Genomic DNA, 18,434 nt, shown 5'->3' on the forward strand with positions numbered 1-18,434 from the left:
GACTCAGAAATGTCTTCATCTAGACAATGGGGAAGCTATAAAAAAAGCTAACAAGACGCTCGGATACATTGTGAAAAGTGTTGATTTTAAATCAAGGGAAGTAATGTTAAAACTGTGCAATGCACTAGTAAGACCTCATCTTGAATATTGTGTTCAGTTCTGGTCACCTCGTTATAAAAAAGATATTGCTGCTCTAGAAAGAGTGCAAAGAAGAGTGACCAGAATTATTAGAACATAAGAACATAAGAAAGTTTACAAACGAGAGGAGGCCATTCGGCCCATCTTGCTCGTTTGGTTGTTAGTAGCTTATTGATCCCAAATTCTCATCAAGCAGCTTCTTGAAGGATCCTAGGGTGTCAGCTTCAACAACATTAAGGGCTTAAAAGGCATGTCATATGCAGACAGGCTAAAATAATTGAATCTGTTCAGTCTTGAACAAAGACTACGCGGCGACCTAATTCAAGCATTCAAAATTCTAAAAGGTATTGACAATGTCGACCCAAGGGACTTTTTTGACCTGAAAAAAGAAACAAGGACCAGGGGTCACAAATGGAGATTAGACAAAGGGGCATTCAGAACAGAAAATAGGAGGCACTTTTTTACACAGAATCGTGAGGGTCTGGAATCAACTCCCCAGTAATGTTGTTGAAGCTGACACCTTTACAAAAAGGAGCTTGATGAGATTCTGGGATCAATAAGCTACAAACAACCAAATGAGTAAGATGGGCCAAATGGCTTCCTCTTGTTTGTAAACTTTCTTATGTTCTTATATCTTCGACCAGCTTATAGGTAGCGCTTGGAGTGGCGAGCAAAGCTCTAAGTTCCTCTGAGTTTAAGTTTAAACCATCCAAGCTGAGGGCGAGGTAAACAGACAGCCCTTGGAAAGTGCTCTGTTCTCTCCACTACTTGGCCTCTGGTTCCTTTAAGACAACAGTTGGGATGTCTGGAGGGATAGCCCAATCCACTTTTTCCAGAGCGCTTCTGGATGTCATACTAAAAAGGGCAGGCCAATGCATATAATTTCCTAAGAATAGTAGCATAACTGATGTTGGCTGAGACTTTTCCAAACAACTCAGTTTCATGCAGAGTGACCTCAGCCTTAAGGACTCTCAGCTCCTTCTCAGAACGCTTATTTTCTTTTTCCGTGTGCTAAGAGGACTTTGCTGCCTTTCCTGTGACATTATTATTTTATTTTTTTTTGGTTTGTATTTTCGTGTTCCACAAATGTCATACAATGACTACTACTCTGTACTACTACTCTGCAAGTGTGGCCGCTAAATAGACACATGCACTCATTGAGACCCTCGTTATCATAATTGTGGATCATTGTTTGTGTATGTTGAGTAATTTGCATTGCTTTTAAGTTTACATAGGGTGCAGTGCAAAATAATTGCTTTTCCGCAACAATTAAAATTTTGCATCCACAATTATTTGCACTGCGCCTATACTTGCATCTACCCCATACTGTTTAAATTGGAGAGTAAATTACTCACAGTGCCTTTTTACTTGGCCAGTCATATTCGACTTGTATTCTGAATAATCTATGAAGCTATTCCACACTGTATTTCAGTATTACTGTACTGTATACAGTACAATATATGTGTAAAACAGTTGTTCTGTCAATGCCCTTCATGTAACCATCAATGTCACAGTTTGTACATATTTACTGTATTTATAGAATTCAAAAACAACCACATGCTGGTGGCAGAGGTAAAGTTTTCACTGTGGCACAGCAGGCTGCCATAGTGGATCTGATTGTTGCCAACAATTCCATAAGATTGCGAGAGATCCAGACAGCAGTCATTCAAGATCACAGCATGTTCAGAAATGTCAACAGTGTGAGTTTGGCCACTACTGATCTGGTCCTTAAGAGACACAAAGTGGGAATGAAACAACTTTACAAGATTCCATTCCAAAAAACAAGTGACAGCATGAAGGAGGCTAGACTTCAGTATGTGCTATGAAGCGTAATGCACAGCAGACTCTTGGGTCTGTTTTTAGGCAGAGTCCCAGAGTTGCAGCTTTGCTTAGAGTGGCAGCACCTTGTTTAGCATTCAATGTGGAGCACAACATGTTTAGTTTTGCTTGGATATTTATAGTCTTTGTCACTCTGCTGAATAGCCACTTTAATGAGAACATTTGTGTATCTTGCCTTTTTTTTTAAAACTCACAGTCCTTTGATGTTTTAATGTCCTTTTCCACTGGGACATTGCTAGTTTGTCTTCCTTGCATCAAAACGATTGTTCTTGCACGTATGAAATATCTGTACATAATTCAGCTGTCTATTCAGCCTAATCCAGTCCAGGGCTGGTCAGCTAATCAGTAGGTCACATAGTTCAGTATGTCTGAGCAAGAGGCCACCTTTTCAAGACACAGCAGTTTGCCCTGTTTCTGAAGACACAGTTGCATTAATGAATCCAGTTACATTTCTAATCCATGTTTATGTATTATCATATTCAGAGAATATGTCCCACAGCCTTATGAATGATATATTGGGTAATCGCCCTTTGTCTTCACCAACTCCGTGTAGCATGCAAAAGTGCATCCCGTGAGATAGTGCACCCCTTCAGCACAGCAGTGTGCCTTTTTAACATGTGTACGGCATGCAATGTAAGAGGAGATGATGGAAAAAAACCCTGAGTTTAACATTTTAAAACTAGAAGAAACAAACACATATTGTACATTTTCCTCTTTGCAACTTTTCCCACATCTGTACTTTTGCTGTAGGTGTGTTTTTATTCACACAGCTTTTTACTCTTATTACAAAATTAATGATTAGTGTATAAAAAACTAGATGTTGTATTCAATGTTTTATTAAGTGTAGCGCTGTATGTAACTAGCAAAAATTGCAAAACAAAAAGGAAAAATGTATTTATTATGTAAGGGGTGCTCCATCTCATGGGGTGCACTTTCCACTTTCACACCGATGTGGTGGACATCAGGTTTGAAGAAGAAAGTTTCCCTGACCAGTTGACTAGCGAGACTGAAGGAAATTCAGTCAGTATGTCATCACGTTATAATATATTCGCCATCACATGCATATTTATTTTTCAAAATTTCTAATGCCACTCATCAGTAGGTATCAAGGCGCTGTATAGATACAGTATAAAATGCTCTTGCAATTTGAGTACAAAAGAGTATACAGAAAACAAATATCAATACATACATTATATACACATACTGTATTTTCTTTATTATTTATTATGGTTATTGTACTGTACAGTTCTTTACTGTGGCTCTGTTGACGATACGCTTGGCTAAAACGGGCAACTCATCTTCAATTTGACTCCTTGCTATATTACAGTTTTTCTCGATTGCTTGAGCACATTTGTCCAAACAGAATTCACTTTTTCAAAACAATTAGCACACAGTTCCAAACTGAAACACGTTGGCCAAATGACACATTACATTTGCAAAATGTCCTAACTCTCAAACATTGAAAACATGACACAAAATCAACTACCTCCATCAAAACATACAACTTATCGAATTAAACGTTATTTCAATCATTCTTTACACAATGGCCCAATAAGTACTAACTACAACTATCAATATACCCTAACATGGTTAACACTCTTTTATATGTCTGTGCCATTTGTTGATACTATAATTATGGTATGTACCATAAAAGGCAAGTAAACATATTATCATAGCATGCGCTGTATTCTTCTTGTTCCTAAAATGATTTTACCAAAATGACCAATGCAGAAAGAATGTCACTCAAGAGCATGAAATATCCAGAAACAAAAGGCTTTTTTTACCTATTTCCATTTTGTCCTTTACAAGTTCAATGATGCTGTATATACAGAGAATACAACTAAAATATACCAAGCTAACAAATCACTGCAAAAACAGCAATATCAAAAAAGACAACACAAATACAGTAACACCACATTCAGTCCATTCATTCTTGTCAATCAGGCCACATGTTTTCATCAACATCACACTGGATGTTTTCCCTCGCAATGCAGTGAGGAAAAAATATCCTTGCATGGTGCGTGCACGCTTGGCAGTACTCTGCAGTGACTGCCAGACAACTGGCATTCATTGCGTCTAGGAGGGACATCTGGTCATGTGAACGGTAATCATAAACTTTCCACCTCCACACATACTGGATTGAGAAAAGAAGAGTATGGAGGGAGAAATTGCATCATCATTTGTGGGTAGTCTGCAAACCATTCAGTAACCAGACAGGAGTGGCGGAAAGCAACATTGTCCCATATGATGACGAAGTGGGACATGTCAGGCCACACCAGCCTTCTCTCTTCTGGTGGTGCCACTCTGTTGCAATGCATCAAGAAATGTGAGGAGACGTTTTGTATTGTATGGGCCAATTGTAGGGATGTGGCAAAGAATACCATCGCTGGAAATAGCGGCGCACATGGTGATGTTTTCATCCCTTTGCCCTGGCACATTTACGATGGCCCTCTTACTAATGATGTTCCTCCCTCATCTCCTTACTTTTGAAAGGTTGAAGCCAGCTTCATCTGCATAAATGAATGTATGGGGTGATGCATTTGCTTCAAGGTCCATTATTCTCTAAGATAAAAATACAATAGAAACACAGTATTTATGTATACATAAAGTAAATACGTTGTAAAATATTCCAGCTGCATGCAATGCAGTGTTTTAAGAAAATGCATTACAGTGACAAACCCTTACCTGTACATACTGGAGTCTAGTCTCCTTCATGCTGTTGATTGTTTTTTGGAATGGAATCTTGTAAAGTGGTTTCATTCCCACTTTGTGTCTCTTAAGGACCAGATAAGTAGTGGCCAAACTCACACTGTTGACATTTCTGAATATCTTGTGATCTTGAATGACTGCTATCTGGATCTCTCTCAATCTTATGGAATTGTTGGCAACAACCATATCAACTATGGCAGCCTTCTGTGCCACATGAAGACTTTACCTCTGCCACCAGCGTGTGGTTGTTTTTGAATTCTGTAAATACAGTATATATGTACAAACTGACATTTTGATGGTTACATGAAGGGCATTGACAGAACAACTGTTTTACACATTGTACTGTATACAGTACAGTAATACTGAAATACAGTGTGATATAGCACTGTAACTTACCTATTCTCATTCTTCAATATTCTTACTATTGATACCACAGTTGATCTACTGAGATTGGGCTGGACTCACTGCCCAGCCTCTCTAATGGAAATGGCCATGAATTTCATTGAAACATTAGCTCTTTGTATTCCCTTTTGAGCTATTCCCACCACCACGCAACTGAACTGCTCTTCCTCCATGGTCCCCCCTACCTCTCCTTTGTTCTTGCTGTAACTCTCTACGTCTTACTTGGTCCATTCTTGCAAACAGCAACTCAGAGGTGGCCTCTTTTATGCATGAATAAGGACTGAATGCTGATTAAACAATTGTGCAAAGACGTTTTGGCAGAAGAGGTTCTTGTTCATGGGAGTAATCAGCTGTGACCAAATGTTTTAGTTTTGTTCGACATGATTTACTCAACTGATTTTGCGTCTTTGGTAGAGTGTTGTGTTTACTGTTTTGCAAAAATGTGCTTAGCATTTGCATTGTGTGTGAAAGCAACGAGAAATGACAGTTTTGCAAAAAAAATACTGTTGTGCTCATTAGGTTATGTTGGAGATCAAGTGGAACTCAGTTTCATTAAAAGTGTTTTGGCAAGACTGTAATAAAGACAGAGAAGTGTGCATGTCTGTGACACCTGGAAGGTAGCCCCGACTACACCACATGGTGATTGGGGGCACCAGGACGCAATCGATCTGTAATGTATTAGTTAACTGTTTTGGACAGGTTCGTTTAAAATTGTGACAGTAGGGTGCAGAACCAGAGACCAGCCTACCCAGGGACAGACAACACAAGTGTGGAAGGTTTAAACAATATTTATTCTCATAAAAAATTTAAATAATAAAAAGACCGCCACCCACAGTACAACTAGGGTGGAAAAGTAGCAAAATAACACCTACTACTTTGCTAGGGCGCAAAGTATCAAATACAAAAAGAAAAGTTAAGAAAAAAACTGTTGAGACAACTGCCAACTACTGCAGAACTGGGGTAAACTTCTTTCCAGGGAGTATGGGTCAGCGTTCTGGAATACAGCCTAGGCTGATCCTGCATGGTTCTCTCTCTCTTTAGGTATTATGGAGGCAAGAAGATAAGTGTTAACAACTTTCAAAACACAGTTAAAATTTGCCTGACATCTTTCCTTTAATTTTGCATATGGTGTTTTAAAATAAATGCTACTAAAAGACACACTAAAATACCGGTAAAATCCTCATTAAAAAAAAAACTGTGCCAAAATCACACTGGCTTTTAATTAAAATACTGCAGCTTCTTCACAGCCAAATGAGGTAGAATAAGGATAAGGAAAATAAAAATAAAAAAAAAAAAAAAAACACCACCACTAAAACACTGGAAAATGAGTGTTACATAAATCTCTAAAAACGGGAAGATCCAAAACAACCAGATAATCAATAAAAACAACAGCACTTTCCTATATATCTTTTGAGCTCGCCCGGTCTGCGCTGCCCTGCAGCTACTGCTGTTCAGTTATCGTGCCGTTTCGCGCTGTTTTTGCCGTCCATCCGCTTCTTTCCTTTTTTCTTCCCGTCTGTTTGTGGTTCCTTTCCTTTTCCCTTCCTTTTTTCATCTCATTTCCTGTCTCAAATATTGGAAACCCCTCCCCGTCTGCCATGCTAACCTATTGCCTGCCTGTACCTGATCCAATTAAAACTCTGCTTATAGTCATGCGAGTAAAACTACATCTCCCTGAGGTCTCACTGATGTAGCCTCTAGCCCAGCCCACACAGCCCCGTGCCTATACAACAGCACACAATAGTTCGTGCCAAAATCAAAAAGCATAAAATGCAAATAATAATAATAAAACGACAAACATTTATAAAACGTGTCTAGATATAATATAAACCAAAAAGTGAGAAATGCACACACACACACACAATCTAAAAAAGTGCTTAAAAAGGGCTGTATGAGTGGCAATTTTCAGTTACCCTGTGACATCTGCGTGAACATATTGCACTGACTTAAAACCCACAAGCATCTACAAAATCTCAGATGATCTCAGATCAAAGTAATTGTAGCTAACTATATATATAAAAAATATGTTGTCCATTTTGCACATCTGTTAGCTACACACGTTTCATATGTGCAGTTGTAAAATAAACACGTTACTGCAAGCATGGATTCAACAAACATTTTACCTCCGCAGTGTCTTCTGGATCGAAGCATTTACAGGCTGAAAGCATGTCAGTCAGGGGAAGCAGCTGATTAGTTATTAACAGGAATTATAAAATGGGTATTTTAAATACTCTATCCTGATTGGTCAAAATAGGTCACATGGGGGTGTTGATATTACAGCATATCACCATGGGTTGACACTTTTTTTCAAAAACAGGTAAATCACTGGCAGATATCCATACACTAGAATTTAAAAACAAAAACAGCAGACATATTGGAATTTATCACAATAAACATGACCGACGAGATATCTGTAAATGTTGAACTTTTCGGAAACCTTAATGTACTTAGTGAGATATTAAATGAATCTGAACCGGACACCAATGATTATTTAAAGTAGTGAAAAAAAAGCAAGTATTCAAGTAAATTCAAAACTCGCCATTCTGATCGCTCTGTTCCTTCTCCTGAGCTACGGCATTTCCCTATCCCATTTTGAAAATAAATAGTTTCTTAAAAATATCTCTTAAACTTTCAGCTTTTCACAAAAGATTTGGGTCCCTCTTAAGAGTTTTTGTTGCCATTGCTCCTGCTGTCCATTTTTCAGTCTGCCTGCCTTCTGCCACTGGAGCTGGACCCACCCCCTGCGCAGTGGATAATAAGATGAGCCAGGCTTGTCTTTCTTTTTTTGCTATACACACAAAACAGCCATTCTGTTATTTGCTTGCTTAGCTATATGCCACATATGCATAGTTATAAATTGTTTCCCTTATATGCTAATATCTGAATCATCATTGCTAGCCTTCTGCGTTACTGATAGTTTTAAGGTATATAAGAAACTGATCCAACTATGTTGGAACACTACTCGATGATTATCTAGCACCCTGTGTGCTGAGTGTGTTCACAGTTTGCAAACTTAAGAAATAAAGGCCTGTGTGTTTGGAACTTGCAGTCTCTCTTCCTTTATTAGAATTTCCACGACAACTGTAATGTCTTTCTCGCCACTGTGAAGCTGTAGCACAAATCTGGTATGGATACCTCCTGTACTACCCCAGATAACAAAGGATGATTAAAAAAAAAACGGACTCACCTGATACTAGTGCAGGTCTTGTGAAGAAGGGTCTGCGTGATTTCTTATTTGTGCTGCATGATTTAAAGGCAGACTCATTTGTGCTCTGTCACGATGAAAATGGGCAGTAATATTTTACTTTAAAATGTAATCAATAAACCAAGAATTACAAGATGTGTAACAAATGAAAAGTGCACCTTCAATTGCAATTTTGAATTCAACATCTGAAATTATTTTTTAATTAATGCATTTTTGTTTTTATTTTTTATTTTTGAGGGACTATTTTTCTAAGGTCAGGCAGAGGTGGAAGGATATTTAATAAAAATTACTTTAATTAAAACATGTTTTTATGGGTTTTTTTTTTTTTTTTTTTTTGGGGGGGGGTAATGTTGGTTGATTCATTTTATAAGCACAGTAAGGCACTTCGGGGTGTGGGATATACTCTAATATCCACACGCCCCAGGCGGTTAAAGCCACTCGGCTTTGCCTCATGACTTAACGCACCCGGATATTAGAGTATATCCCTCACCTTGTCATGCCTTATTGCTTACATAAACCAGTGAAGGGGTGGGAACAATTTTTCATGTCAGGTACAATTACTTTGTCACTACAAATAGTCTCATGGATGATCAATATACATTCAGGTAGCACGATGTACCACCATTGGAATTCTGTAATTTGTTTCTTTTTTCTTCCTAGTGTGATCAGTCTGCAAACTGGAAGATGCCGTGTTCATGGAGGCTGCTCTTTGGTAGTGGAATTCCACCTGCTCTATTCTAATAATGTGTATTTTGACAAATGTATTCATACGGAGAAATACAAACAAAGCATTTTGATGTGAAGACGTTATCTTATCATTGCACCCTTCTCGGATGTTTTAAACTTCTGTTAGGTACAACAATGTATGTTGTGATTGAGTAATTAAAATTATGGACATATCTGTACTGAATTGATTTATACAGTAGTATTGAAACATTGTACATGCACATGTATACCTATGTAATAAAGCTTTGTGGAATGTCTTTTATGTCTTTGGAGATATAGACTTTTTTTGTTTTTTAAATTCTTTTACATAACCAAGACCTAATTATTGCCAACCAAAATCATCCTACAACAGTAGTTTACAATAACATTACGGTTTGTCATTTAAAAACTATATCGGGCTTGTGCATTTACTGGTAATATGTATATACATATTGCATAACATATGTTATGCCTAGATACAAAAAGACATGCACTACACACATATGTAACATGTATGGGGATATCACTGGTAAATACAAAACACTACTTTGTTATAGAGAACAAATAACCTCTTGAAGAAGGCCTAAGGGATGCTCAATGCATGGAATCAACTCCCCAGTAATGTTGTTGAAGCTGACACCCTGGGATCCTTCACAAAGCTGCTTGACGAGATTCTGGGATCAATAAGCTACTAACAACCAAACAAGCAAGATGGGCTGAATGGTCTCCTCTCATTTGTAAACTTTCATATATATACATACACAAACACACACACACACATATATGGGTCATTCTACAAATGGTGGCAAATGCTGTCACTCACCTTTATAGTAATTAAATTCAGATAAAAATGGTAAATAATCACATACTACCAAACTACTTGGATTAATTAAGGTCCTTATAAATATTCACATTAATTTCTACTCTTTTAGCTGCAAAGTTTAATTTATTTTACATTTCAAAGTCAGTGAGAGTATGAAAATTGGCATGTCACTCATGTTATGAGCAGAGGTGTTATGACATTTTTCTAGTGTAAAAAAATATCTTTTGGATAGTTTTTAAAGCTTGGTTGTAAACAATTGTATTGAAATATGTGTTTAGATATGTGGAGAAGTAGTAGTCTTAAATAATTACTTAAATATGTTTAGTTAAAATTTGCCACGCAGTTTAATGTCAGTGGTGTTACCACAATGAAAATTATCCATTACAATGAAATAAAAAGGCCTCAAGAAATCCTTACTGTTGCAAAAGGTCATTGGAGGCGGGGCTTGTGTGATGAGCTCATGGTGAGTGAGCACACCCTTGCACTTTTCCATTAGTTTGATTAAATATTTGATTATTTTGTGTGTCACACTTGAAAGCATAGTGGTGTTACCTCCTTTTATTGGTAGGAAAATGCAATTCCAGCAAAAATATCGAAATACACTTAATACTTAACTGGTGCACAAAGGGTTGATTAACTTTTTTTCTGGGAGGCTATGGTCTCCATCTTGGAAAATCTCTTATTCCTCAAAATTTGTCAGTGGTGTTATCAGCAAAACTGGTAACACCACTGACAATGGGGAACATCACTGGCTATTGGTGTCTTTTTTTTTTTAGACATTATCCATCTCCTAAACAAACGTTCAACATAAAAGTATTTATTATTTTAATTATTTATTTAGCATTTATTATAGCACCTTTAGCCAAGGTGCTTTCAAGTTTTTAGAATGTGTATAATCTGAAAAAATTGGTGAATAGGGTAAGATTATTGGGTAAGATTATTGTGATGAGTGGGAGTTTATTCCAATGAAGGGTAGCAAGGAGAGAAGGAACAGAAACGGGATTGGGCACAGAGCGAGGGTGGGACAGAGAGGGACAGTAGTGATTGGGAGCGTAAGGGATGAGGAGGAATATAATAGAAAATTAGTGCAACTAGATAAGGTGGGGCAAGGCTATGGAGAGATTTACCGTATATACTAGTGTAAGGAATTTGAACAGGCAATGGTGGTAAACGGAGCCAGTGTAGCTGGAGGAAGAGGGGAAGTGTGGAAGGAGTGGGGGAGTTTAATATAAAACAGGCAGCAGCATTTTGAATTTGTTGAAGCGGTGTAAAGACATAGGAGGACATATGAGATTGAAGGCAGGCAGAGGTGTATGAAATGTGTCAATGGTGTTACTGCACGGTGGATTTAAGTTCTGGTAACAAGAATGCTACAACCTAAATATTCATCATTTCGATATGCCTACTTGTAACATTACTTGAAAGAGAGCATGTTAATGACATACTTGTGCAAGTTTGATGAAACATATTCAATTATTGTTTACGTTAGAGGAAAAATTGGCCAGCTCAAATTGATAAATATCATGCAATTTTACACTTTTTGAAAAAAAAAAATTATAAAAAAAAAATCTTATTTAGAATGGTTAGAAGACATTCCTTTCCTAAACATGTTAAGCAAAAAAAATTAACAAATAAGATTGTGGTTCACCAATATTTGCATTTTAGGTATGAGTAACATTGAAAAAAGAGCAACTTAACCTCTATTTCATTAAAAATATTAAAATATCTGAAATTCATTAAACTCTAAAATGAGTTGTTTAAGATAGATAAGATGTTCACAAATGTATTACACAACTTTTTCTTAATGAACAGTGAGTTTCATTTCCAAGAAATTCAGATCCAAAAGCCACTGCATTTGTAGAATGACCCATATATATATAGTCAAAAAGTTAAAATTATAAAAAAAAAAAAAAATCAGTCTTAAGCCTAGATTTAAAAGTAGATACTGTAGATGACTGGGGAGAGAGTTGCACAACTGCGGAGCCCAAAAGCAAAAAGCAACCTCAAGCTGTACAAAAATGCAAAACAAAACACAGCACAAAAAACTACAAATAAAAGGTGCCGTAAAAATGGCTAGCGCTACTCCCCTAAACAGGATGTCCCGCTGGAATTGAATTCTCTCTATACTGTAGGCTGTTGTTGCCTGAAACTAAAGTCTGTTCCTACCCTGCCCTGGTATACACACGATCGCCAGCAGCTGCAGTTTCTTCTTGCGTGAATGCTGGAACCCTGACCCTGGTTAACCTGTGTAGTAGACAACAGGCTCCAGTTCTCTCCAGCGGGATTCCAGACCTCTGTAGCGTAGAGTCTCATGGCCTTGCAGCAGCCCCGAGCCATCTCCCACTGATGGACATTCGGTCAAGACCCAACCAACTGCTGATTGACGGCCAGCACAGCTAATCACTTGCTGCCCTTCACCTCAACCAAGCCTAGCAGGCAGCAAGTCTCAATCGAGGGCCCATCTGTAAACAATAATTCAATCAAACAAATCAAATGATACACAATAAACCCATTCCCACATATAAATCACACCAACAGTAATTTACCATTGTGCAGGGCAATTGCCCTACCACAGTTGTTATTGTATTTCAAAGGCATTTAGTAAAGTAGACAATTGCACTAATGCTCAGAGAAGGCAATGTGTTATTAGTGACATTTCATACACGACCTAGTGGTTCAAGTGAACATTTGCTTCGTAACTATTTGCTTCAACTGGTTCATGTGAGGTCGAAACAGCTGAGGCTTCAGTCCCATCGTTAGAATTCAATGGTTCCACCTAGTTTGTACAGGCAACCCACAGTTCACTGATGACATCTTATTGCTATGCTCGTCAGAAGAAAATAAGCAGTTAACCTCTCTGTACCTCCTTGTTCTGATAGTGGTTGTAGCAGGGCTGAGGCAATGCACATGTAAATAGTGTTTTGTTTAATTATAAAAAAAAGTTTTTCAAATAACGTTTGTGCAAGATGTGGCTGTTACCCTAATGGCAGCCACCTACCACTGCAACTTAATTAACTTAATAAAACCTGGATGCTTGAGTAGCATTTTCAATTCCAACCTGTGTGTGTCTCTCATCAAATCAGCAGCTATATACACAGTAACAGAACACAGCTCCATTAATAGGGAAATCCCAAAAGAACTTGGGTGGCAATGTTTACTTTTGGAGCTGTCCCACTGTGTGTGTTTTATTTCAAATCTTTAATTTGTTTCTACTGAAATAAATGACAATGGTTTCCTCCCAAAACAAAACAAGCCATTCAAAGTCTAAATGCCTTACAATCATTAGATTGCTCCCCTAACTGGGAAATCCCAAAAGAATTTGGGCGGCAATGTTTACTTTTGGAGAGTTCCTACTGTGTGTGTTTTATTTCAAATCTGTAACGCGTTTCTACTAAAATAAATCACAATGGGTTTTCCCCCAAAACTAACAAGCCATTCAAAGTCTAAATGCCTTACAGTCTCTAGAGTACTCCACTAACTGGGAAATCCCAAAAAAATAACTTGGGTGGCAATGTTTACCTTTGGAGATATCCCACTGTGTGTTTTGTTTCAAAAGTGCAATGCGGTTCTAAATGACAAATGACAAATGACCATGTATTTTCCCAAAAAACTAAACAAGCCATTCATAGTCAAATGTCCTACAATCACCAGACTCCTCCCCTAAAAACCCAAAAGAAATTTTATAACAAAGAGCACTTTGTTTAGTTTCTTTTAAAATTATTTTTACTTTTAAAACTGTTTTTTGAATTGGCTTTAAAAATCGTTTTGTTTTAACATCCCCTGCTCTTGCCTTGTGCAGAGTGGGGGAAGGGCAGGCACATTGTCTGCCCTGTTTCTTCCTTTAGTTGAAGGTTTTTATTTTATTTTTAAAAACCTTTAACTGGATTTATTTAATTAATTGTCTTTTGTTTCATTTAATTTTGTTTTATTCCCTTTGGGGGTGGGAATAAACCGGAATAAGATAAATAATTAAAAAAAAAAAAAATCCTTTTCTTTTGTTTGGTTTTTATATTTTTGTACCCCTGTATTATTGGAGTGCAGGGGTGTGTGTGTGTTTTGTTTGTTTTTAAATAAAATTAAAAATTAGTTTGTTTGTTTTAAAAATAAATAAATAATTACTTTTTGTTTTTTGTTTGCCCCTGCACTATTGGAGTGCAGGGGTGTGTGTATTTGATTTTTTTTTTTTAAAAAATAAATAAATAAATAAATAAAACCCCTTTTATTTTTCCTGTTTGTTTTGCGCATCCCTGAACTACTGAAGTGCAGGGGTGAGTCTGTTTGCTTTATTTTATTTTGTTTTGTTTGTTTTCAAATAAATAATAATAAATGCAAATAATAAAAAATAAAAATAATGAGTGGGCAGGCTCCAGAAGCCCCCAAAAAATGGGCAAAGGTGGCTGCAGCCCCGTTAAAAACTTGACTAGGAGGCGCGAGGTCAGGTGCCTCCTGAGAGATACCCTCTCAATAGAGCGGGACCATCGTGGCGGCCTCTAGATGTACGGCAAATAAATTATTTCGTTTTATTCCCATTTGGGGGGAGGTGAGGGGGGGGGAATAAAACAGAATAGAATAAATAATTTAAAAAAAAAACCTTTTGTTTTCCCCTGCAGTATTGGAGTGCAGGTGGGTGTGTTTTATTTGTTTATTTTAAAACAAAATAAAAAATAATTTGTTTGATTTAAAAAATAAAGAAAGAAAACAACACATTTTGTTTTTTGTGTGCCCCTGCACTATTGGAGTGCAGGGGTGTGTCTATTTGTTTTATTTTGTTTTATAAATCAATAGAAATAAATAAAAATAAATTAAAAAATTAAAATGAGTGGGCATGCTCCACAGGCCCCCAAACAGTGGGTGTGGCTGCAGGGGAGGCTACAACCCCTTTTAAAAACATGACCAGGAGGCACAGGGTCAGGTGCCTCCTGAGAGACACCCTCTCCATAGGTGGTCGGCTCGCCACACATACAGCTATCAGAGGGGTCTCACGGTCAAGGGGATTTATATCCCTATAGAACCCTTGGAGGGGTTGGGCAGCAGGGTCGTCCTGTCCAATGTTCCACCATTTATACAGGATGCCCTGCTTAAGCCCCACTTGCAGGCCCTGGGGGATATAAAGATGACCATTCACCCCAGCCCCTCCGCCATGTCCTGTCCTTTCACCGTCAAGTAACCATTCAACTGGTGGGGAGGGACGCCATGGAGGGCAGTTTTGTGGTCCCCTTCCAGTGGACCAAATACATCATTTTTTATTCATCGGAGGAGGTGCAGTGCTATCACTGCAAGGTGCTAAGGCACCAGAAAAACAGGTGCCCCAAGCTCCAGCATGGCGCCAAGCCACCCGCGTCCGCACCAAGCCCCTCCGAGTCCACCTTGCCCCCAGGGCCCTCAAAGAGGCCTGTAGAGGGGGAAAAAATGTACCCCCCCTGGTAACATCAACGGGGGGGAAGGGGGAATAGGCCCCTGAGGCGGCCGGACCCTACGCGCCTTCTGTAAGCATGCTGGGGGAGAAGGCCAGTGAGTGGACAGTGGTCGCCAGCAGGAGGAAAAAGAAGGCAGCAGCCAAGTCCACCGGGGAGACCAAGCAGGGGACGACGAAGCCCGCTGCTTGCATCGTCGGTCAGAGGGAGCTCCTGAAAAGGAGACTCCCCGCCGGACCCCCCTGCGAAAAACAAAACGCCTCCTCCCTGTTGGGGAGACGAGAAGCACTGCCGGAGGTGAGCTCCCCGTCGCCGTGACAGGGTGGGGGACCTCCTCTGGCAGCATAAGGGGGGAGAGAAAGGCACAGGCATACAGGTCTCTGGGCGGACATCCCTGGGGGGGGTGAAAGAAGGCCCCCCGAAACCTAAATGGCTGCCTCAGCGTCCCCCCTCTACAGGCAATGGGGGCCTCGGCCCTCGTGCAGCCACGAAGAGGGAGAAACACCCAACCCCAGAGGCGGTCCGGGGCTCCACTGAAGAAGCGGAGCCCATGGAGGAGGCCAACTCCGAAAGGCAAAAGGGGACAGAGGAACCAAAGAGGGCAGAAGAAGCCCTCGAGGTGGTTCCCCTCCCCGTATCACAAAAGACCACGGAAGCTGGCCCTGACCCTATCATCAAGGGGCCAGCTGCAGCGAAGGGTGCTGAGGGAGTGAAGGAGGGTCCCCCCACGGAGCAGCTGCCTCAGGCGCCGCCTTCCTCCGACAGCGACACAGGCCCTGAACCTGTTGTTGCCGAGGAGGGGAGCGGCCAACCAGCTCCCGAGGCGCCCATGCGGGAGACCCCTGCCGAGGGGCCGGAGGGGGGCGAAGAGCCCCTCTCCCAAGAACAAAAGCTGCCTCGGGCGTCCCTCTCTTGCGGCGACGGGAGTTCCGGCTCTCGTGCTGCTGCGGAGGGATAGTGAAACACCTGCCGAGGCAGAAGCAGGCTCTGAGGAGTCCACGCTCGTATCGGCTGCCGAAGCACAGAAGGGAGGGGAAGAACCAAAGAGGGCAGAAGGTGATGCCCTCGAGGTAGATCCCCTCCCGGAAGTGCAAAGGAGCCACGAGACTGGTCCCCGACCCACCACCGAGGGGCCGGTCTCCATCGCGGTCACTGAGGGGGCAAAGGAGGAGCCCCCGAAAGAGCTGCCACCTCAGGCTTCCCTTTCCGTCGGCATCAAGGGCCCCAGCCCTTGTGCGGCTGAAGGGGGGGAACCGACGCCTGAGGCAGTCCCGGTGACCACGACCGAGGAAGGGGAAGAACCCGAGAGGGTAGATCCCCTCCCTCCGAGGGCCAAGGATGGGCCTGAGACCGTGGCTCGGCCCTCGAAAGAGGGACCCAAGCCATCACGCTCGGCGGTGCATGCCAAACGCCCGTCTGCGCCCCTTAAGGGTGCAGACGGCACCAGCGAGGGTCCCTCCGCTGATGTCTCCCGTCGCGTCCCCTGGGGGTGGGGCGCCGGGAGACTATGAAATTCAAGATAGACGCAGCGCACTCACCCACAAACGTGAGTGCGTTGTGCTTCTCTACCGCGAGTTGAGCGGTGGAGAACCGGAGGAGGGGGAGGAGGACTCAGAGGCCAAGTGCAGTGTGGGCTCGGAGGATCTGTCCACCCCTTCTCTGGACATCCCTGCAGCGGAGCTCCTGGACTTCCTGGAGGCCACCATCCACCGCAGGGACAAGGTACAGCTGGCCCTGGACAAATGGGGGGATTTCCAGAGAATTCTAAGCTCTGTGCGATCCTTCCTCCAGGCCAGCCATGCCAACAAATCTTCGGGCACGTGCGTGCACACTCATGCCCGAAAGCTTCCTGAACAGTTGTTGAACTTCGGGAGATCTCAGGATCTCCCGTGAGTGTTGCCAACGGGTGTAAGGACCATTTCCGCAGGGCCCAGGTAATCTTCTACCTGAAAAAGGGAGGTTACTCTTTGTGCTTCCTGCAGGAAACTCACTTGACTCCTCAGGCCGAGGCCAACTGGATGCTGGAGTGGGGGGGGGAGAGTGTCGTTCAGCCACCTCACCGCGACATCTTGTGGGGTGGCGATGCTCTTCTCCGGGTCCTTTGTTCCCACGGTACTCGATGTGGCCAACGTTGTGCCAGGCCGTCTGCTACACCACTGGATCCGGGACGGGGATGCTACCGTTCACCTCTTGAACGTGTACGCTCCGTCCACGGGTCCGGCGAGGGTCCACTTTTTCCGCCGGATGTCCGCCCAGCTGAACACCATTGGTGCCAACGAGCTCGTGTTCCTCGGGGGGGATTTCAACTGCACCCTCAAGGCTACGGACCGGGTGGGGCAAGAACCCTACCCGCACTCGTCGGCAGCCCTGAGAGAGCTGATCGCTCGGCTCTCTATGGTGGACATCTGACGGTAGCAACACCCGGACGCCTCGGCCTTCATCTACACCCGGATGAGGGAGGGGCGGGTGTCTCAGTCCCGGATCGACAGGTTCTACGTCTCGCGGAACCACGCTCACTGCGTTCGCTCCTCCGACATCAGGCCAGCGCTGTTCACGGACCACAACCTGGTGGCCGTGGTGCCGGCTAGGCACGCCGCTGCCTACTGGCACTTTAACAACAGCCTGTTGGAGGGCGAGCGCTTTGAGCGATCTTTCCGGGACTTTTGGACGGTCTGGCACGGCAGGCAATCTCGCTTCCCCACGTGGCGTCAGTGGTGGGAAGTGGGGAAAGCGCAGATCAAGATCCTCTGTCAGGAGTACACGAGGGGCGCGAGCAGGCGGAGGGACTCACGGATCGAATGGCTGGAAAGGGAGCTGCTCGATCTGGAGAGCCGTCTGGCTCATGGGGACCAACTCGAGCAGAGCCAGTTCCTTCGGGAGATGGACCGCAGCAGACACCACTTCTACGCGTTGGAGAAAAAGAAGGGAGACCATAAAAACATCACGGTCCCGAACCGGACGGCTTCCTTCTGACGGATCCGGAGAGCGTGAACGAGAGGGCCAGGGCCTTCTACTCTGCCCTCTTCTCTCCGGATCCCGTCGACTCCGACGTGTGCAGGGTTCTGTGGGACGGGCTTCCCACGGTCTGCGAGGGCGTGCGGGACGAGTTCGAGGGCCACCTGACCCTGGCCGAGCTCACCGACGCCCTCAATCAAATGCCCTACAACAAATCGTCGGGCATCGACGGGCTGACCGTGGA

General features: G+C 42.3%; 1 protein-coding gene across 1 annotated transcript in view; it reads left to right on the top strand.

The window, feature by feature from the left end:
- Positions 1 to 9,276, top strand: part of psmg2 (proteasome (prosome, macropain) assembly chaperone 2) — a 55,026-nt gene extending 45,750 nt beyond the window's left edge. The window contains exon 7 of the mRNA XM_041248057.1: positions 8,954 to 9,276. Within this exon, the coding sequence (XP_041103991.1) occupies positions 8,954 to 9,034 (81 nt within the window). The 3' untranslated portion in view covers positions 9,035 to 9,276. The remainder of the gene's footprint in view (positions 1 to 8,953) is intronic.
- The last annotated feature ends 9,158 nt before the right edge of the window (positions 9,277 to 18,434 follow it).

The sequence above is a fragment of the Polyodon spathula genome, chromosome 4 (genome assembly GCF_017654505.1).
Source record: "Polyodon spathula isolate WHYD16114869_AA chromosome 4, ASM1765450v1, whole genome shotgun sequence".
Taxonomy (NCBI): domain Eukaryota; kingdom Metazoa; phylum Chordata; class Actinopteri; order Acipenseriformes; family Polyodontidae; genus Polyodon; species Polyodon spathula.